The sequence below is a fragment of the Elaeis guineensis genome, chromosome 13 (genome assembly GCF_000442705.2).
Source record: "Elaeis guineensis isolate ETL-2024a chromosome 13, EG11, whole genome shotgun sequence".
In the NCBI taxonomy this organism is placed as follows: domain Eukaryota; kingdom Viridiplantae; phylum Streptophyta; class Magnoliopsida; order Arecales; family Arecaceae; genus Elaeis; species Elaeis guineensis.
Genome location: NC_026005.2, coordinates 7,773,939 through 7,797,317, shown reverse-complemented (window position 1 = coordinate 7,797,317; position 23,379 = coordinate 7,773,939). Strand labels below are relative to the sequence as shown.

The window sequence follows — 23,379 nt, the reverse complement described above, 5'->3', positions numbered from 1 at the left end:
GTAGAGAGAGAAAGTCCAATTCTAGAGAGAGAAAGACTTAAGAGAGAGATGAAAAAAATTTTCTCTCACATATATATATATTTTTTTATTATATATATATATTCTTTTTCTTTTTCTTTTTCTTTTCAGAGAGAGACAATAGAGAGAGAGAAAAAGAGAGAGAAAGAGGGAAAAAGAGGAAAGAGAGGGAATTTTTCTCTTTTCTTATTATTATTATTTTTTTTATTATTATTTTTCTATTTTGCACTTTCTTTTCTTTTCTTTTTTCTTTTTCCTTTTTTTTTTCTTTTTCTTTTTCCTTTTTCTTTTTTTTTTCTTCTCTTCTTCTTTTCTTCCTTCTTTCCTCTTCTTTGGCCGAACGGGAGGGGATCAGAGGGGCGTCGCCCGTGGTCCGGCAGGCTGCAGCGGCACGGTCGATGGTCCGGCAGCGGCGGTCGACAGCAGGGAGCAACAGAACGTCGGCGTTTTCTTCTCGATTTCCGGCAAAGTCGGCGACCGACAATGATGTTTGGGGCCAGAGGGGAAATGGAAGAAGGAGAGGAAGAAAGTTTGGAGCCTTACCTGAGCTCCGACGGCGTCTTCGGTCTCTGTTTTCCGGCGAGCACAAGAATAGGAGGCCACGGCTTCAATCAAAAAAATCGGAGAAAAACTCCGACGATCGTCGGTGGCTGATGGGTCTATCCATAGAGGAGAGGGGAAGGGATCTTATAGAGCTCGTCCTAGGGTCTTTCAATGGCCCTAGGACTCCGATTCTCGATCGAGGAAGAGGAAGACTCCGATCGGGAGTCTTCCTACTCTGTTTTTCTTTTTTTTTTTTTTCTCTGGTGGGCTTTGTGAGCTGGTTTTAGGCCCAATTGGGCTGGATTATCACAATTTTTTTTCGCCCTTTGTTCCCTTTTTCTTTTCTTGTCCTTTCTTTAATGGAGAAGCATCAACAATAATCTTATAGAAACAATAGAAGAATAACTGATGTCAAATATAAAACCTCTTTCCAGACAGAGAGTGGAATATTTTGAGCTATATCTATGGTTGCCTACCCTTCTTACTTAATAATCTCTCTCAAGTTATAGTTAGCACATTGTGACTTGTGTTTTTCTTTCGAAAAAAGTGTTGTAATATATTCTTTAGAGAAGTAGAGATAAATTCTCAGTTCTACTTTTAACTTAAAAGCAGCTCTCCAGATAAATTTTATATAAAAGTAGCTATCCATTCCAAATATAAATTAAAAGTAACTATCCATTTTTTATTGAAATTATCCTTATATCCTTATACCATTATATCTTTTAAAATATTATAGTATTATATTATCATAGTACAATATTCTTTTACTATAAGGCAGTATTACATTATATTAGTGTAGTATTCTTTTATAATAATATAGTATTGCTTTATTATATTATATTAGTACAGTATTTTTTTACAATAAGATAATATTATATTTTATTAGTATAGTATTTTTTTATAATAATACTGTGTTACTTTATTGTATTATATTAGTATAGTATTTCTTTACAATAAGATAGTATTACATTATCATAGTATAGTATTATTTTACAACAATATAGTATTACTTTATAATAGTGTAGTATAACCTTATAATAGTGTAGTATTACTTTATAATAGTGTAGTATTATTTTATAATAGTACAGTATTATTTTATAATAGTGCAGTACTGTTTTATAATAGTATAGTATTGCTTTATAATTATAAGAGCAATTGAATCATTTCATTCCATTTGGATAGCTGCTTTTAAGTAATATTTCAAATGGAGAGAATTTTTTAATTGAAACTTAAATGAGTAGCTACTTTTAAGTTTAAACTCAATTGGATATTTCTCATTAGTTTATCTTATATTCTTTCCTTGCATTCATATCCCCTCTAGCCCCATCCTCTCATAGAAATGTTATTTCATTTATTATTATTATTATTAATCCTTATTGCTTGCTTGTTCTCTATATGAAGTCAAAAATAATTTTAGAGGAAGAATCCAATTATATATTTCACTATGAATTGCTTCCTGATGAAGCATGTCCTGAACAAGAAGCCCAAGTTACTAAGTAAAACTACCATCATAATCCAAAAAATAGGTTTAACACCTAAACAACCATGGGTGCACTATAAGAATTTAAATTTTTAATCTAAAAGGCATTTCACCCATCACAAGATTCTCGAAAGAATTAGTAAATATTAAATGTTACAAGAATTAGATTCTCCCCCTATTTTTTTAATGCCATATTAATCAATACCAAATAATAATAAAAAATAGATAAAATCTCAAACATCGAATTTTGCTCTTTGTTGAGGAAAAGAAAGGCAAAAAAGGAAAAGGAATCAGATCTAAGAACAATGGAGTTGGAGAAATATTGATTAAAATAATTAATTAACAAAATATCTCAATTTGATGTATTAACCAAAAAAAGAGAACTTAGAAAAGAAACCCTTAACTCTACTTTCACTTTCTTCGATCTATAGATCCCTGCAATTAGGGCAGTAAAATGGAAGAGAAAAAAATTCATAAAAAAATGAATAAAAGGGACAAAATGTATTAAAATCAAATAAATCATACTACGAATCGAAACCCAACCAGATTTACTCAATCTCTGTGAAGTCTGAAGCTCTTTTCCTATGAATCAAAGAAATCAGGAAAAAATAGAAAAAATAAAAGAGAATGTTTTTTTGGTACAAAATGAGAGCTTCAATGGCTGCCAATAGGAGTAGAAGGAGAGGCAATGAGAAGTGTCGAGCTCTCAATGGCAAGCCCTTCTTACTTTTACTCCCTTGAACTATAAAATATTTCCATTCATAGAGGGACTAACAAATAATTCTACGTTTTATGTCTCCCGCTATAATTACAGAATAGTTTTGGGTGAATTATGAATAAATAAAATAATAAATTAAAATTAAATCCTCACATATGTACGATATGTTAAATCAAAAATTAATATAAAGTCATCGCATACTTTCAAATTCACCTCATAAAGGAATCGAATGATTTGTCTTTTTTTAAAGTTACAAGCTACTTGGCAAAGACTAAGATTCTAAGACAATAGCCCAGCTATTTAGGAAGCACTTGGTAGAATATATGAAGTCTTGGATAATCTCCACCAACAGTGCACAAAATGTCAGAGTCTAGAGATCCTCCTATACTTCAAGAGTGGTGATAGTCGATCTCTATCACATATATTGGAGGGAACCCACTAGGCATTTGGACCAGAGTGCACCCGAGGGTGATCCTCTTCATTTGAAAAGTTATCTGTGGGTGGCTTCTGATTAAATCTATCTAAGAGATCTTCAATCTATTTATCCTATTTGTGGCATGAAAGATGAAACTATCAAGCATGTGTTTTTTCTGTGTTTAAGAGCTATACATGTATGGCACCTAGCGAATATGCATAGCCTTGTCTCCTAGACGGGGGCTCTGATCTAGACGTTTCTTGATCTGCTGAGACAGTGTGCTGGGGTTGCTGCAACAAGGATAGTTGGTTTTTAAGCAACTTATATTGTCCATCAGATCTGATTGTCCAGGAACAGCTTAGTATTTAAGACTATGAGATGTCTGACAAAATTCATCCTGGAGAAAGCCCTAACCTTGATAGCTAAGATGATTATCGTGACTATGAGACTTTCAAAGATCTAAGACTCCTATCTTGCTCATGCAACAACCCATCAGATATTCATCACTTGAGAACCCCCTCCTCTGATGTATCTCAAGATTAACTTTGATAGCAATGTCGGGGGCAAAGATAGAGGTGCTGGCTTTATGATCTACGATCCTACTTCCAAACTTGTAGCAACTGGATGTAGTCATCTCTTTGAGCCCTCAATTCTTGCTGTGGAACTTCAAGCTACATGGGCCAAGACCACTTATGCACATCGGACCCTACATGTCAACCATCTTGTCATTGAGGGTGACTCGACTATGATCGTAACTTGGATCTATGAGTGTGTGCGGGGTGACACCACCTATTCCTTTCTACAGGACATATCGACTTTACTGACTAGCTGTACGGACCTCATTATTAGGCACATTTTTCAAAAGGAGAACACAATAGTTGACTAGGTAGCTGCTTTCATTGTGGGTTATTCTGTGCTGTCACTTTGGACTGAGATGAGGGAGATCTCTAGACTACTAAAGGATATTTTGTTTTCTAATTCTTGTAGATGTATTCATACAAGAATTGTATGAATAATCTATCTTATAAAAAAATCAAAACACACACACGCATGCGCACACACACATATATATAGTAACTATATTAAATAATGATTTGTAGAGAAATAAAAATATGAATAGAAAAATTAATGAAATAGTGGCACAAGTTTTGTCTGTGTTCTTCATTTAACCTTTCAGTTGAAATGGTGGTGCTTGGTTTCAGTATTTTATTAAAATTTAAATTACTCAAATATTCAGAGTTCCTAAGATAGTTATGTGGTACTGTGAGCAAATTAATATATTTTTTAGTTAACCAATTATTTCAAATATAATATATGTTGCAACTTATTTTGGTGAAAATGTGGATTACATCTTTATTGGGAAATAAAGAAAAAGTGACTAGAATGTTTTATGAACATAGAAAATCTTGATAAAAAATTGGCCACAATAAATTTAGAAAAGCATTAGAATAATTTGTGAAATAATCATTAATAATTATGAATTAATTATGTGCTTTATCCAAAAAAATAAAGATGATATTCGAGCAAATAAAAGAGCTCACCTGATAAGCAAAATTGAGCATAACTTGACAAAATTATTAATATGAAGAAACCAAGCAATTGATCTAATTTATGCCAACACAATCCACTGGTTACCACTTACCTATACTTAAAACTTGAAAGTGAGCTCAACCATTCAACAATGGGCTTTCCTTCTAAAGCTAATATAAAATTAATCCACTGTACATTAGCAAGCCATAAGCATCATTAAAATATTCCAAGATACTAAACCTTAGACAGTTCTCCACATACAGGCAAGATATCTTTTGTACATTCCCAAGCTTTTTCACTCTTTAGATAGATAGATGGAGAAAGAAATTCTAATGAAATCTCCTTCGAAGGGATATATACTGCCCTAAAGTAGCCATTCATTTAGAAACAGATAAATCGAGCATGGTGATCACTCAACCATTATTGCCATTGTCTTTATGGGCATTAAGGCATGCTTCCACAGCTTCACCCACAGTAAGGAAGATCCATTTCTCTCCAATCAGGTCCACAAAACTAGCCAATTTCATCTTGTGAATGAGCAGCCACCCAGGGTTGGCCATAACTAGCTGCAACCAAACAGTTGTTCTAAAGTTTAAGATCAACCCCTGCTATAAATTCTAAGAATTGCTTGTTTCCTTTTTTCTTTCAATTACTAGGCAGCTGGCTCACCTGTATACCAAGAGTGTCTAGCTTCTTGTGCAACTCTTCTAATGCAGCAATTCCTGTGGTGTCAATGTTCTTAACGTCTGCAGCCAAATGCATCGACAATAAATTTTTCTATTAGAGAAATTTTTGAAAGCATGCAGGTATGCATTGTCTTGAGAGTTGAAAAATTTACTTGACATGTCAATGACCACTGATTGGATTCTTTCTTTGGGATTCTCCTCTATTTCATCTTGTCCTTCTTTCACACAATATTTTGCAATCCTAAAACAATGAGAATTGGGTGATTAGTTCTGTCGATGTTGATCCAGTTTGTAGTGTTCTTCTTCTCAAGCTTCTAAAACTCTTTGGCAAAATATACCAAGAATACTAAATACCAATGCGCAATATATATCACAGCCATTTGAAGCAAGAAAAATCTTTTCAAATGCTTGCTCATGTAGAATATTTTTTGTAGGATAATTTGTCAGACAAGTTACCTTTCTTTGATCATATTGGCATTGACGAAATAGAGGAATGAAGAGTCCATCCGAAGTATCAGCAAGCCTGATTCTTGGTTAGCCATTGGGTACTGTTTAATGCTGCAAAAGATGTCTGTCCCTTGAATTCTTCCCAGCATTTCTATTTGTGGCCTAATCAAGTTCAGTATGATCCTAGAAAAGGAGATTGCAACCTGCAGTATCAAATGTGATGCCAAAAAAATATCAAAGCCTTGCAATTAAGTGTTAGACCCACATATGTATCTAGTTATGATTTCTTCAAGAGGAAAATAAACTCTCAACCTCGATCATGGAAGCTATAAATAGATAATGTTGTACATATAAAAGCTTGTAATGAGAGATTTGATTTGCTTTTTTCTGAAAAACAAAGTAATAATTATCTTACCGCAATCAAAAGGCCAATCTCCACTGAACCAAATAGTATGCCAAAGAATGCTCCTAGGCAAGCAAGGAAATCTACTTTGTCGACTTCCCAAATGGCATAAGCTTCACCAATATCAATTAATCCTAGAAGGGAGGAAAGGATGATTGAAGCCAGGATGGCAATAGGAGTGTAGTATAAGAGTCTTGTGAGCAATTCCAATGCAGCAAACACTGTGATGGCCATGACAATGTTGGAGACTGCTGTTTTGCATCCAGCACTGTAGTTCACAGCAGTTCGAGAGAAAGAGCCTGTCAATGATTTTCCCTAGAACAAGTCAAATGGTTTTGCTAACAGCAGAGTGGAGACTACTTGCAGTATTTAAAATGAAAGGACTCAGTATTTGTTCCACTGATATTAAGACAGTAGGAGCAAATTTGTTCTTGCACCAGCAAATTATTTCTTACATGGATTAGCATAGTATTATCACAAGGGCTTGGTCTTTTTTGGATCTCATACGTCTGTATGCAACAATATCTATGTCTAATGACCTTGATCAATCATTGAAACCTTATTTGTTTTGTTAGCTCTAACAACTGAAATTAGTAAACTACTTTCATCAAAAAAAAAAAAAAAACTGATAATTAGTAAATTACTTGGTTCTGGCTCAAGTCATCCATTAACAACTCCAGTAATTTGGCTTGTAAACCTTAACCATTAAATCGAAGAAGGATATGTGGCTGCCACTATGTCATTAGGTTCTTATAAGTTTTTGCTCTCACCAGTTCACCCTCTCTTTTGCAAGCCATATTCCGAACCCCTACCTGCATGCAAACGTGCACATGCAAGCCAATATATAGAATTGTACATCCTTATCAACTTCATTACGGTTCTTATTTATAGAAGCGGAAGCCAATATATTTTATCTTGAGCAGAGTGCAATCTTGAAGTGCTAGAGTTGTTAAGCTAACTACAATGGTAATAACATCTAAATGAGCTCTCAAAAATAAAACGTCTAAATAAGTTCTAGTTTTGTGACCATACTATGGATGAGCATTGTTCTTCAGGTTATTGCTCAATATCGCGAAAATAGTGAGCATTGTTCTCACTCCCAACCACAGTACTATCCGAAACCAGTAGTACAGGGTAGTTTCACTTAGTTCGGATCGATATGGACTTGTTTGGCTCATATATCTAACCAAATCTCAATACTATACTGATACCTTGATAGAGGTATATAGTTGATATAGGATGATATGGACTGGTATGGCAGACCTTGATAGAGAGGTTGTATATATTCTATCTCATAATGATTCCCTAGTCATTAAGTATGCTAGAAATGTTCAAAGAAATTTTAATGAAGGTCCACATCATATAATGAAGTTTCTTGTGAATCAATTTTCATGATCATGCTGTGAACCTATAAAACTTTCACAAGCTCATTTGATCTATGGGGAGACTCTCCCTCTCTCTCTCTTCCATTTTCTTTGTGGTTTGGCGGGTGGTGTGAGTAAGAGGATGAAGCCCCACCAAAATTTGTTTCATTATGTTAGGATTTGATACCTCGAGATTCAGCCCACATTGAGCCCACAGCGAGGTTTGCGACGAAAAATGGAGTCCAACGAGACCAAGATCACCCAAAACGGAGCTCGGATGGAGGAGATACGAGCTTTTGAAGTCGGCACGAGACCCGAGGCGGTGGAGGACCGCCGGCGGCCGGTGGCAGTGGCGCGGCCGCAGGCGGTGGCATGCGGGACGTGCGACCCAGGCCCGCGGCCCAGGCAGTGCGCGACCCAGGCCTACGGCCCAGGCGGGCGTGCGGCCCAGCCCACGTGCGGGCCCGCATGTGGGTGCGGGCCGGCCCAGGCCCAGGCGCCCTGCCTAGGCCCTGTTCTCCGGTCCATCGTGGACCGAGCAGTCCACGGGTGGGCCTGTGGACCGCGTATGCATTTTTCATGCGTTTCTCACGGTCCACGATACTATTTTGTGGACCGGAGCACGATCGAAGGGCCCAGGTGACTCCCGATCTTGATCCGACAGTCTGGGACATTTTTTGATTGATTAAGAAGTCCTAATCATGATCTAAGTAGTGATTAAGGCCTATAAAAGCCCTGTACATGGAACAGAGGCAGTGTGGTTCGGTTTTTTGCCTGAGACCGTGCGGAACCCGAGAAGAGGAAGAAGAGAGAGGCGGAAGTGCTGAGAGAGAAGGAGCAGGAGGCTCCTGGACAGCGGTCTCCAGATACTTCAGGGGTTCAGGGGGGTCTTCCAAGAGAGAGAGAGCTTTTGTGAGGAAAACTTTTAGTGAGAGAGAATTGGGTGTATAAGGATTGAGGGTGAGGTCTTGTAACATCCCGGCCCAAATGGGCCCAAAATCAAGCCCAGTCAAAGCCCAAACGAAAAAAAAAAAGAAGGAAAACAGGGGGAGAAGACTCCCGAAGGGAGTCTTCTTCCTCCTCTCCCTCCAGCCCTATTTAAGGAGGAGAACCCTCCTCTCTCCTCTCATCGAAGAATCCCGGGGCAAAACGGCGGCAATCGCCGAAAAATCCACCACGGAAGACCATCCCTGTGCCGTCCAATTTCTCGCCGGAAAAGCCTCGCCGACATCAGAGGTAAGCTTCCTTCCCTTCCTCTCTTCTTCTCCTTTCTTCCCGTGCCGATGTGCACGCTCGCCGGAGACCGGAGTCGCCGGATTTTGTTGCGGAAGAACCTTCTTTTGCCATTTTTCCATCACCGGTGGTCACCGCCGACCACCGGTTTGATCTCCTCTTACCGCCGGATCACCTCTCCTTCGGCCGCCGACCATCCCCACGCCGGCCGGCGACTATCCCCACGCCGGCGGCGTCGCCGGCCGGCCAACCAATGAGGAGATCAAAGATTCCCTGTTTCGGTCAAAAACAAGCCCACGGGAAGAAGAAAAGAAAAGAAGGAAGAAGAAGAAGAAAAGAAAAAGGAAAAAAAGAAAAAAGAAAAGAAAAGAAAAAGAAAAAAGAAAAAAAAAAGAGAAAGAGAAAAATAAAAATAAAATAAAATAAAAAGAAGAAGAAGAGAGAAAAAATTTTTCTCTCTCCTCTCTCTACCTTCTCTCTCCATTTTCTATCCCTAGATTCTCTCTTTATTTTCTCTCTCTAGATTTTTTCTCTCTTTTTATGAATTTTATCTCTCTAGAATCTTTCTACTCTCTCTCTGATTGCATCACAGACCCTAGGATATATTTGAAATAAAAATATGATGATTTGAGATTACTCCAAAATTGGTGCGATAGATCTGATCCCAGCCGATCCTATTCGAAATTGTAACACTTGATTCATTTTAAGTCACCCTGATAGGACCTCTGATGGTTTTGACCATGATTGCCTCATCTGAAGGATATGAAGATTTCTCTCTCCACTTTCTCTCTCTACTTTCTCTCTCTAGAATTTTTTCTCTTCATGGATTTTCTCTCTCTAGAAGTCTTATGGATCAATGAAGGATTCTGATACATAGACAAGTCCTAATTTTGGTTAATCCTAAGAGAGGTCCTCGATTTGTGTTATTAAGATCGATTATCGATAATTTTTCTATATGTGATTTTTATATTGATCAGGGTCATGAAGAGATGATTGTCTGCATATGATATCGAGTGGAATATTTTGTTAAAAAAATTCATAAATCAAAGAAGAATATTGATTTTTGTGCTTGGATCAGTCACCGATAAAGATAAGAATCCCTGTACATGATCACCATTATGATATGCTATTTTACTATTAGTCTTGCATTATTGGTTTTGCATCGTCAGATTTGAGATCGATGAATTTATTATATCTGAGATATTGTTATTTCATTTTGAGCATGAATATGTTATGTTAATATATATGTATCAGAGATTGATGGCATGATTATATGGGTATGACATATCTAAATTGATCATAATGCGAGTCGGGAATTGATTTGATGAAATCAACACAAAATGATTAAATGAAAAGAAAGAGATATATGGTATGGATTAGTCTTGTCATATGGAACAGCCCGCCAGGAGCTTATGCCTGGGACAGCCCCCACTGGCTTACAGGTGGATCAGCCGGCCAGGAGCTCATGCCTGGGACAGCCCGCCAGGAGCTTATGCCTGGGACAGCCTCTCACGGGTTTTGGTACGTGAGACAGCCAGCCAGGAGCTCATCCTAGGACAGTCTTGAAAGACTTTTTAAGTGGATTCGATCTGGATGGTGACTGAGGTATAGATTTGGATAGTCCAGAACCAGAAAGAAAAGGTTAAAAATCATGTGATTATGAAAGGAGAAATAAAAGATAAGACATGAAATAATTGTTGAATAAAAGAGATTTTACCTGTTAACATACGATGATGCATCTATTTTAACAAGACAGAAAATTTATGAATGTTTGCATTATTCTGGACATTGAACATGAGATTTTATATTTTATTGCTTATCCTTATTTTCAGACTATATTACTATATCAGTGTGATATGGGATTTCTTACTGGGCTGTAAAGCTCACACCCCTTCATTTTTCTTTTTTCTTCTCAGAGTTACAGGATGCTTATGATTGGCTATGGCTTGGATTTACGGATGAGCAGAAGGATAAATAGAGTGTCATAGTATCTGATCAGAGAATTGAAGAAATTTAAATTGTAATTATGCAAGATTTTATGAACTATTACTGAAATTAATTGTTATGGATGTTAAGGTAGTAATGATTTATTTTGGCCTTGCATATTCTTTAGGGCTTGCTCTAAGGAGTGTGCGGCCATCACGTATCCGACCGGATGTTGGGTTCGGGACGTGACAGAATGGTATCAGAGCATAGGTTATGATCATTAGGGATTATGATATAAGTGATTAGAATATTACAGAGTGATATCAGAACTTAGGTTATGATCATTGGAGATTACGATATAAATGATTAGGATGTGATAAAATAATATCAAAGCTTAGGCTTAAGATCACCAGAGATTATAAAAAGATATTAAAACTTTATGTAAGATCAGTAGGATGTGACAGAGTGGCATCTGAGCTTAGAGCTTAGGTTACGTTTATTTGGAGTACAAGTGATTAGGATATGACAGAACAGTACTAGAGCCCAAGTTTAAGGTCACTAGGGATTGTCATATAAGTGATATCAAAACTTTGAGATTATAATCAATAGAGTATGATTGATAATATCAGAGTTTAAGATTATGATTATTAAAGGTACAATAGAATGATATTACAATTTAGGTTATGATCATTAGAAAATATGATATAAGTGGCATATAATATCTATAATAGAATTGATGAGTTATATCTTAGATTTCAATTAGTAAAGTTGACCTAAGTATGAAAAGAGTTGACCTTGGAATAAAGTGGGAGGTATTGATAAGTTATGTTGAGTATACTAGAGGATTTTGGAATGTAAAACTTATATGATTGAAGATCATGATAATTTTTTTTTTATTTCGATGATAATTGTCTGAGCATTATGAATTTTGGACTTATCAAAGAAAGTTAATTAGGGTATGGTCTAAGAAGAAATTACATCATATGAGAGAAAAATATTTTTGAACACTGAACCTATAAGAGGTCAAATATGAAACTCAATCTTAGATGAAAAATATACTTGAATTTTATTATGAGAATATGAGATACATATCTTGGTAAAATTTTTTTTGATTATTCAAAATATAATATTCGAAATATGATTCCTTGATCTTTCAAGTTGCATTGAATTTCAAGTCAATAGTTTATTTTTCTAAGTGGATCAAAAGTATTTTGATATTATTGTTAAATTAAAGAAAAAAATTTATTTTGTCAGAGTATGATATACAGGTTATGATGAAATCCTTAAATAATTCGTATTACTATCTTTGGATTAGATTTTTTTTTTAATTTTTTTCTTGTGATTATTGAAGATTGTGAAGTGTATTAATTATTCAAGTCAAAGTTCGGATTTTTAAATTGAACTAAGACATCTTGCTAGTGCTAAATTTTGAATGACTTATACAAGGGACAAGATTTTGTATAGATTTATTGATTAATATTAAGAGTTATGATGAAGGGAGCTCTATAAGAAATAATCAAGTTGATTCTACTTAAAGATGTTGGCTTGAGTTCTTCTAGTTTGTCAAGTTAGAATTATTTCTTTTAAAAAGAAAGATTGATTTAGAAATTATCTAAATGATTGTAAGGTAAATCTAAGGTTAACTCCAATTAATTCTAGACATGTTGGATTCTTGAAGAGTGATGAAACTTATGCAATGATTTCAAATATAGGAAGTGGATCAAGATTTAATTTTTATATGCTATACCCGAAGGTAGTAAAGATAAAAAAAAAAACTTAAAATTTTGTCCTAAGTCTTATATGAAATTTGAAGGTTGGATCTATCCTAGATTGATCTAATATATAAGGATATTTTTATCTTTAATAGACTTATATAATTTGATAAATTAAGATCAGAGTGCACAGTAAAAGTGTGATGGATTAAATTGATTAGAAATATTAATCTTTTAAATTAAAAGATATTATGATAAAATACATTAGTTGCAAATAAGAAAGGATTTTATTGATAATGAAAGGATGCTATAAATTTTGATCTAATCTGATCATAGCCGGATAATTTTTGTCAGTAGGTTGCTTCATTGTAGATAATACCAAGAAATTCTAGATATCTTAAGTTTATTAACAGCTTGATAGTTCTGATATTAGTTCAAACTTAGAATATCTTGACATAGATCTCATATTTTTTTTTAAATTTAATATTGTTACTTGGGCTGATATAGAAGATTGAGGTTTTCTTAAGATGAGAGTTTATATATAAAATTTATTGGAAGGTCAAGAGAAGAAAGAAATCGATGATTGTGAAGAGTACCCGATGTTTGACCTTTATTTATTTTTCTATCAAGAGTAGTTTGAGATAATTATGAATTTCGAGTGGAATGTATTAGATAAATAATGGTGGTATATTAATACAAGTCTAAAATATTACAGTTCTTCAAAAAGTTGAGAAATCAATAAGAGGAGATGAATTTAAAATTTTAAATAATTTTTATTATAACAAGATCATGAGAAATAAATAATATATAAGACATTATCGTAAGCTTAAGAATGACATGAAGAATGGATACTTTGAAATATGTATCTCGAATGATATAACTTAATTTCGAGGATAAAATTATTTAAAGGGGGGGAGAATGTAACATCCCGGCCCAAATGGGCCCAAAATCAAGCCCAGTCAAAGCCCAAACGAAAAAAAAAAAAGAAGGAAAACAGGGGGAGAAGACTCCCAAAGGGAGTCTTCTTCCTCCTCTCGCCGGCTCCCAATCGGAGTCGGAGACGACTCCCTCCGGCCCTATTTAAGGAGGAGAACCCTCCTCTCTCCTCTCATCGAAGAATCCCGGGGCAAAACGGCGGCAATCGCCGAAAAATCCACCGCGGAAGACCATCCCTGTGCCGTCCAATTTCTCGCCGGAAAAACCTCACCGACGTCGGAGGTAAGCTTCCTTCCCTTCCTCTCTTCTTCCCCTTTCTTCCCGTGCCGATGTGCACGTTCGTCGGCGACCGGAGTCGCCGGATTTTGTTGCGGAAGACCCTTCTTTTGCCGTTTTTCCGTCGTCCGTGGTCATCGCCGACCACCGGTTTGATCTCCTCTTGCCGTCGGATCACCTCTCCTTCGACCGCCGACCATCCCCGCACCGGTGGCGCTGCCGGCCGACCAACCAATGAGGGGATCAAAGATCCCCTGTTTCGGTCAAAAATAAGCCCACGGGAAGAAGAAAAGAAAAGAAGGAAGAAGAAGAAGAAAAGAAAAAGGAAAAAAAGAAAAACGAAAAGAAAAAGGAAAAAGAAAAAGAAAAAAAAAGAAAAAGAGAAAGAGAAAAATAAAAATAAAATAAAATAAAATAAAAAGAAGAAGAAGAGAGTAAAATTTTTTCTCTCTCCTCTCTCTACCTTCTCTCTCCATTTTCTCTCTCTAGATTCTCTCTCTATTTTCTCTCTCTAAATTTTTTCTCTCTTTTTATGGATTTTATCTCTCTAGAATCTTTCTACTCTCTCTCTAATTGCATCACAGACCCTAGGATATATTTGAAATAAAAATATGATGATTTGAGATTACTCCGAAATTCGTGCGATAAATCTGATCCCAGCCGATCCTATTCGAAATTGTAACACTTGATTCATTTTAAGTCACCCTGATAGGACCTCTGATGGTCTCGACCATGATTGCCTCATCTGAAAGATACAAAGATTTCTCTCTCCACTTTTTCTCTCTACTTTCTCTCTCTAGAATTTTCTCTCTCTTCATGAATTTTCTCTCTCTAGAAGTCTTATGGATCAATGAAGGATCCTGATACATAGACAAGTCCTAATTTTGGTTAATCCTAAGAGAGGTCCTCGATTTATGTTATTAAGATCGATTATCGGTAATTTCTCTATATGTGATTTTTATATTGATCAGGGTCATGAAGAGATGATTGTCTGCATATGATATCGAGTAGAATATTTTGTTAAAAAAATTCATAAATCAAAGAAGAACATTGATTTTTGTGCTTGGATCAGTCACCGATAAAGGTAAGAATCCCTGTACATGATCACCATTATGAATATGCTATTTTACTGTTGGTCTTGCATTATTGGTTTTGCATCATCAGATTTGAGATCGATGAATTTATTATATCTGAGATATTGTTATTTGATTTTGAACATGAGTATGTTATGTTAATATATATGTATCAGAGATTGATGGCATGATTATATGGGTATGACATATCTGAATTGATCATAATGCAAGTCGGGAATTGATTTGATGAAATCAACACAAAATGATTAAATGAAAAGAAAGAGATATATGGTATGGACTAGTCTTGTCATATGGAACAGCCCGCCAGGAGCTTATGCCTGGGACAGCCCCCACTGGCTTACAGGTGGATCAGCCGGCCAGGATCATGCCTGGGACAGCCCGCAGGAGCTTATGCCTGGGACAGCCTCTCACGGGTTTTGGTACGTGGGACAGCCGGCCAGGAGCTCATCCTGGGACAGTCTTGAAAGACTTTTTAAGTGGATTCGATCCGGATGGTGATTGAGGTATAGATTTGGATAGTCCAGAACCAGAAAGAAAAGGTTAAAAATCATGTGATTATGAAAAGAGAAATAAAAGATAAGACATGAAATAATTGTTGAATAAAAGGGGTTTTACCTGTTAACATATGATGATGCATCTATTTTAACAAGATAAAAAATTTATGAATGTTTGCATTATTCTGGATATTGAACATAAGATTTTATATTTTATTGCTTATCCTTATTTTCAGACTATATTACTATATCAGTGTGATATGGGATTTCTTACTGGGCTGTAAAGCTCACACCCCTTCATCTTTCTTTTTTCTTCTCAGAGTTACAGGATGCTTATGATTGGCTATAACTTGGATTTACGGGTGAGCAGAAGGATAAATAGAGTGTCATAGTATCTGATCAGAGAATTGAAAAAATTTAAATTGTAATTATGTAAGGTTTTATGAACTATTACTGAAATTAATTGTTATGGATGTTAAGGTAGTAATGATTTATTTTGGCCTTGCATATTCTTTAGGGCTTGCTCTTAGGAGTGTGCGGCCATCACGTATCCGACCGGATGTTGGGTTCGAGGCGTGACAGGTCTCCTCTTGTAAAATTTTCTTTTTCATAGTGAAGTTTGCATGCCCCGTGGAGGCGAGCCCTTTTGTGGCTGATCCACATATTTTGATTATTTTTTCTTTTTATTTTGTTTCTTCTTTCTTCCTGCTGCATCGCGTGGTACTGAAAGAATCTTGTGAGGTGGTGTCCTGGCCAGACATCCATCTAACAAGTGGTATCAGAGCAAGGCGGTACAAAGATGCAGATTGCAGTGGTGGTGAGCAAGACTGAAGATGGAGAAGACAGGAACAATCAAGATGGAGATCAACAAGTTCGATGGTAAGAGCAATTTCTCCTTGTGGCAGACAAGGGTGAAGGACGTGCTCATCCAACAGGGGTGGATCGATGCTCTCTTGTGCGATGAGAAGCCGACCACTATGGAGGTGCGGGATTGGAAACGGCTACAGATGCAAGCGGTGAGTACCATCCGCATGTACCTGACGGATGAGATGGTGATCCATGTGCTGAGCGAGACTTCTCCGACGGTGCTGTGGTCGAAGCTCGAGGAATTGTACATGGCGAAGTCTCTCACCAGCACACTTTTCCTCTGGAGGCAGTTTTACCAACTGTGGATGACTGAGGGACAGAGCGTGCAGGAGCATTTGAGCCACTTCCAGAAGATCCTCACCGACCTCCTCAGCGTTGGCGAGAACGTTGAGGAGAAGACCAGAGCGCTGGTTTTGCTGGCGTCGCTTCCCTCTTCGTACGAGTCCTTGGTGACTGCTCTTCTAGTGGGGAAGAGCACTATCAAGATGGACGAGGTCACCGCGGCGATACTCCAGAACGAGGTTCTCAGGAGGGAGAACCCAGCTTCGAACTCAGGTGGCGATAGTTCAGCTTTGGTGGCTTCTAGAGGAGCAGAAGATGGTAAACAGAGCGATAGAAGATTGCAACGAGGGCGGTCTAAGTCTAGGAGGGACTTGAGCAAAATCAGGTGTTACCGGTGTGAGGAGCTAGAGCATTTAGCCAGAGATTGCCCTTAACTCAAAAATCGGACGGTGGCTGCTATAGCGACGGCCGGCAGTGATTCAGATGGAGATATCCTGGAGATATCTGACGAGGTATCTACTTCTTCCCAGCAATGGATATTAGATTCTGCATGCCCCTATCATGTATGTTGCAGAGAGGAGCAGCTTGACTCCCTGGAGAACAGTGAGGGCACTGTATATCTGCCGGATGGATCGAGCTGTGCGATCAGAGGCATTGGGACGGTCAGCTGGAGGACACATGACGGTGCAGTGAGAAGATTGGGGGAGGTCCGATACATACCCGATTTCAGACAAAATCTTATCTCACTTAGCAGACTGGATTCGAGAGGCTACAGGACGGTAGCTAGTGGAGGAATCATGAGGGTGTTACGCGGCGATAGGATTGTGCTGGATGGGAAGAAGGGGAGCCGAGGATATTATTACCTGACAGGGAGCCCAGTGCAAGTGGAGCTTCAGGAGCCAGGCGAAGCCCAGAGCGAGGTGGAGCTCAAGGAGGTGGATCGGGCACGAGACAGGAGACTCGGAAGGACGAGAGGCGACGTCGCAAGGTGAGATTCCTATTGCCGCAGGACGATGCCCCGAGCAAATCTCAGGTCAAGAGGAGCACAGCATACGACGGAAATGAGATCGAGCAGCCTGGCTCGACTCTTATGTTTGCCCATCCATGATCAGCAGGCGATTGTCCCAAGGTATGGGGGCGAGGAGATCCAAAAGTTCTCGAAGTTTGGAGGAGGTCGAATATCGAGTCGAGGTGGAGATTGTTAGGATTTGATGCCTCGAGATTCAGCCCACAGCGAGGTTTGCGGCAAAAAATGAAGTCCAACGAGACCAAGATCACCCGAAATGGAGCTTGGATGGAGGAGATACGAGCTTTTGAAGTCGGCACGAGACTTGAGGCGGCAGAGGACCGCCGGCGGCCGCAGGCGGCGGCGCGCAGGATGCGCGACCCAGGCGCACGGGATGCGCAACCCAGGCCCGCAGCCCAGGTGGACGCGTGACCCAAGACCACGGCCCAGGCGGGCGCGCGGTCCAGCCCACATGCGGGCCCGCGCGCGGGCGCGGGCTGGACCAGGCCCAGGCGCCCTACCTGGGCCCTGTTCTCCAATCCACCATGGACCGAGCGGTCCACGGGTGGGCCTGTGGACCGCGTATGCGTTTCTCGCAGTCCACGGCACTATTCCATGGACCGGAGCACGATCGGAGGGCCCAGGTGACTTCCGGTCTTGATCCGACGGTCTGGGATATTTTTTGGTTGATTAAGGAGTCCTAATCATGATCTAAGTAGTGATTAAGGCCTATAAAAATCCTGTACATGGAACAAAGGCAGTGTGGTTCGATTTTTTGCCTGAGACCGTGCAGAACCCGGAAGAGGAAGAAGAGAGAGGCGGAAGCGCTGAGAGAGAAGAAGCAAGAGGCTCCTGGACAGCGATCGCCAGATACTTCAGGGGTTCAGGGGGGTCTTCCAAGAGAGAGAGAGCTTTTGTGAGGGAAACTTCTAGTGAGAGAGAATTGGATGTACAAGGGTTGAGGATGAGGTCTCCTCTTGTAAAATTTTCTTTTTCATAGTGAAGTTTGCATGTCCCGTGGAGGCGAGCCCTTTTGTGGCTGATCCACGTATTTTGATTATTTTTTCTTTTTGTTTTATTTTTTCTTTCTTCCTGCTGCATCGCGTGGTACTGAAAGGATCTTGGGAGGTGGTGTCCTGGCCAGACATCCATCCAACACATTAAGATCAAGAAGACAGCTTGCCACAAGCCATGGGTGAGGATAAGCATATAACTTTTAGGTATGGACCTATGGTTATGTTGTTAAGAGTTTATTGTCATATTGTCTTAGGTAGTTGAAGTTGCAATATGCAAGTTGGTTTCATGAAAACAAGATGAACTAACATAAGGTCAAACTTCTTGTTAGAGAATATACCTATTAGGGAGCTCACCAAATACCTTGACACTTTACCATTAGTTCTAAGGACCCATTAAATGTTATCCTGATGATGTTAGCTACTCTGAATTTGAAATATCATCAGCAATTTCCTTATAATTTTTCTTCAATTGTTGTTAGACATATAATTTGCATTATCAAAGATCTAATGCGGAATAATGCAAGCTTCCTTTTCAATAGTAACCTCAATTATCACAATTGTCTAGCCTTTCCTATTCATTTAAAAATAAATAAATAATAACATGATGAAATGAAAATTCTAGGGTCTGTTTGGATATTTAGGCCCAAAATCTCATAAGATTCATGAGTTAGGCCAAGACAACTAGCTAAGTAAGACTGGATTAGACCCTATAATTTTAAGATTCTAAAGAACTATTAGAGTGGGTTGGCCCAAATCTCTTAAGGATCTCTCTATGGGATGTGAGCCGGTCGGTTCCCATGTGTTACCAGATTCTTACAATTATAGGCCTAATCCAGTCTTATTTAGCTGGTTGCCTTGGCCCAACCCATAAATCCCATGGGTTTTTGAGTCCAGACATCCAAACAAGCCCTTAGTATTATGGAAAACATTAGAAATATATATGTATGGCTTCGAGGTTACTGGTTTTAGTATGTTAATTTTCCTAAAGTATTTTGACACAAAGGATATGGGCTATGGTTTGCCATGCCAGACCATACCATCCAATACTGCATGTATGATACTGTAGCAAACCAAGACTTGATACAGCGGCATACCGGCTCCAAGTTTCAGTACCCGGACAAATCTGTGTCGCCACTGTATCAGCATGACACAAACTAGTATGTGAACTATGTTATGGGCAATATCATTTGTCACTAGAAGGATGTTTCAAACAAATATGCAATTGATTATGTGAACAAAATCTGAAAATATATGACATTGCTGATTGTTGACCTAGTCTTGTGTCCATGTCCATGTGTTATGGATGATTTAAAATAGAGCATCTATGCTACAATGTGACATAGAAACATATACATATGCATTTATTTTGGGAAGCTGATACATACAGACATGGACTTCTTGCAGTCTAGATACTACAGTATATGAGTGACAGAGGGAGGACTATATTTTTACATTAACAATATTTAGTCATTTGAAAAAAACAGCCACCTAACCTATGTTGATTTAATTAAACCAATCCTAACCATTACGCCAATTTATGAAGACCAGAAAAAGAAAAAGACCATTGGGTCCTTAATCCTTCTAAAATACTTTCAATCTAGGATAACATGATCTGTTTTGTGCTTCGAAAGTAAACAACATTGTCCTATCAAGTCATCAGGAATGATAAGTCAAAATTTTGAAATGGATGATCAAAGTCCAAGATTTGACTACAAAGGTTATAAATGAAATTAGGTCCAAAAATGAAGTTTCTGCAGCATGGTCAATATGGACCATGCAGGAGAAGGATGAATTATTTCCTTATGTTTGTGTTAATGTGGCCCTTATAGCCATTTCTCGCTTTAAATGTTTATCATTGTGGATAAAAAAAACATTATGATATTTCCAGATTCCATTTGAATAGTTATGATTATAATAGATTTCACATTATATCTACAATTTAATGAAGGTTGAGGCAATTATTGTAATATTTATGTTCTTATGCTGTTTTTTTATAGGTCGAAGGTCATTAAATGAAGAAAAGATCATAATGTTAACTGTTAAGCTTATTAAGCCTTAGCATATCATTTAATTTTCAGGACTCAAAACTTGTAATCACCTGTTGCAAGATAGCAAGAGGACAAAGACCCAGCAATGTTCATGAAGCCCATAGCTACCATTTCCTTGTTTCCATCCAGGTGGTAACCTCTTATTGAAGCAAAAGATCGCCCAACAGCAACGGCCTCCTGAAATTGAACATGATGATAATTAGGTGTTTTCTAGTATAGGATTTTTAGTTAATGATTATAATGAAGAATTTATTCAGACAAACCGTGAGAGCTATGATGGCACAAATCAGGCCAACTTTTGCACATTCGGCCGCATATTGCCCAGTGAACTGTAACTGTTTAGCAGAGCTTGGATTCAAGCCTCCTTTTATGTGTTGTATTGTTATTACACCATGTTTATCTGCCCTTGTCATGAAAACAAGTAGAGTTGACAGTATAACAGAGATCAATGGTGCAATGGCAGGCAGCCAGAAAAGCTTGTTATTTCTCCTTCCCTGTAATGCATATTTATGATCTCATCAGCTGAACCAGATGGATAACCCATATGAGATAGACTGAATTTGGATTCCTTACTATAAATCTGGTGATCAGGAGAAAAACAAGGAATGAACAGCCAAGATAGAAATTTTCTGGGTGCCACTGTCATTAAAATGAGAGAAGTAGCAAAAGTTAGGAGGTTAAGTCCAATGAAAATTAGCTTTTGCTGTTTTATTTATGGAATTTGAGTAAGAGAATACATACATGTTGATGAAATGCATTCCAAACAGCCTCTATGACAGAAACTACATCCGTTTTGGTCGTGAAGTGTGCGATGCCAAGTAGGCCTTTCAGTTGTTGCAGACTAATTACAATCGCAGCTCCTCCCATGAATCCGACAATGACGGCATGCGAAAGAAAGTCCACCAGAAAACCCAGCCTGAAGATGGTGATGGAAGACACCAAGTTGTTCACATCATGGAATTCATCTGTCAATATATGTGGGGCAAAATAGCTTAAAGGAAGTAGAAATCTAACCTGAACAATCCAAAGGCAGCTTGAAAGATACCGGCAAAAAATGTTGAAGTGAAAACCAGCTTTCTGTAGGACACAGGATCAACCTGTGGATCTGCTAGTTTCTGAAGCATTGAGGACAGGAGCAGAGAGACAACAGCAACTGGACCAATAGCTATTTCTCTCGAACTCCCCATCACAGCATAGATTAGAGGTGGTACGACGCTTGTATCTGATTGGAAACAACAAACATCCTATGATCAGAGGTGGTTAAAACGAAGGAAAATTAGAAAGTTGCTGGTAAATATCTCAGAAACATTTCTGAGGAGTTATATCGATAATAGTATGCAGAAAACTGGAACTTCATTGGTGCTTCCATGTGTGTTGAAACTTGTTCCTTGTAATTGAAATGACAATTGAGGTGTGGAATTTAAAATGATTTAGCATGTGTAATATGGTATTAAAATGTATATTAGCATAATGCAACTTACAAAGGCCATACTGAGGATCCAGTTTGGCTAAATTGGCATATCCAATGCTCTGCAAAACAAGGAAAATGGCTTTACAAATTTAGAGAAGACAGAGAGAGAGAGAGAGAGAGAGAGATCAGGTAGCTGACAGGGCTCATGTTATAACCTGTGGAATGCCAAGGCTTGCAAGAGTTAAGCCTGCCATCAGGTCACTCCTAAAGGTCTTTCCATTATATTCCTTTCCCCAAGAGAGGACGGGAAATAAACCACAAAATACTGAAATGACATGTCTGAACAGTGATGATGACTTGTTTCTGCGAGGAAAAATTCCCTCTCTTATTGACCAGGCGAGCTCATGCCCTAGAGGAGGAGGAGCTGGAGTATTTAGCACTGATATAACAATTTCTGGTGGATTTGATTCTTCAACACCGTTCTCTGCTGCAGATCTAGACTCACTGGCTGAGGGCCCCATGGCTCCTTGAAGTGTTTGGGAGAACTCCAAGAGTTCCTTGCTCTCTCTCGGTTTCTATTTATACTAGTTTTCGATTGGAGGCTCTTTTAAGTGCAGAAAAGCATAACAGGACATCATGGTAGGGGAATAGGTTTATTTTATTATGGCTGATGATGCACCAGGGATGGGAGGTGGTCCAAGTCCAGAGAACCTGGGCACATAATTATGTCAGGAGTGATATCTTACCTATCAGGAAAGTTTCTGTTCCTTGAAAGTTATATGCTCGGTAATGCTTCTCTGCCAATTATCATGTGGTGTCAAGCTGTGATGACATGATTGCCCTGATGATTGGGCTGTTAAAGTTTTCATGTTTCCTTATTCTTTTTTATTTTTCTCATGACCTTTTAATGGGGATCTTGCATCCCAAGTTGAACTTCATGTTCTTTATTGTAATCATCCAAAACTTGCACACAACTCCTAGAAATATATCAATAGCCATTTGCCAATGGATAAGCAAACATGTCTCCATCTACACTATAATGGCCAAGGAAGTTGTTACTTGGATTTTTTTTTTTTTGCATTTCCATTACCTTCAAGAGGACAGGTGGTTTACAGGATTGTTTGTTCTCTCTTCTGCATTGATAGTAACAGTCATTCTCAGTACTGCAGGTAAATGGCTCACAAACCACTCATCTGATTTAAAAGGTTTTAATCATCAACTTTTCAGGTATCATTTGAAAGGCAGCTATGTTCTTAAGGATGACTTTTAATAATCTTCGAGTGAAAGTGTTGGGACAAAGCACAACTGGTTCTCCATTAAGATAATTAAAAAGGGTGATTTGTTATCATATTTGTTAGTTGTTATTATCAGTGCAGATCCTGGTATGTAAGATTATCTGATTAATTTATGTGGTCTTGAGAGCCTGCAATAGTTGCTTCTGTTGGACCTTCCAGGTTTTTTTACCGACTGGCAC

General features: G+C 38.2%; 1 protein-coding gene across 1 annotated transcript; it reads right to left on the bottom strand.

The window, feature by feature from the left end:
• Positions 1-4,866: 4,866 nt before the first annotated feature.
• LOC105032999 (low affinity sulfate transporter 3) lies at positions 4,867-22,432 on the bottom strand. Its single transcript, XM_010907613.3, has 12 exons — positions 22,121-22,432; positions 21,976-22,024; positions 21,509-21,716; positions 21,236-21,410; positions 21,068-21,133; positions 20,758-20,988; positions 20,545-20,671; positions 6,253-6,539; positions 5,847-6,040; positions 5,543-5,631; positions 5,374-5,450; positions 4,867-5,270 (listed from the first exon to the last, which is right to left on the bottom strand). The coding sequence occupies exons 1-12, from the start codon at positions 22,424-22,426 to the stop codon at positions 5,118-5,120; spliced, it is 1,962 nt and encodes a 653-aa protein (XP_010905915.2). The 5' UTR covers positions 22,427-22,432; the 3' UTR covers positions 4,867-5,117.
• Positions 22,433-23,379: the final 947 nt, after the last annotated feature.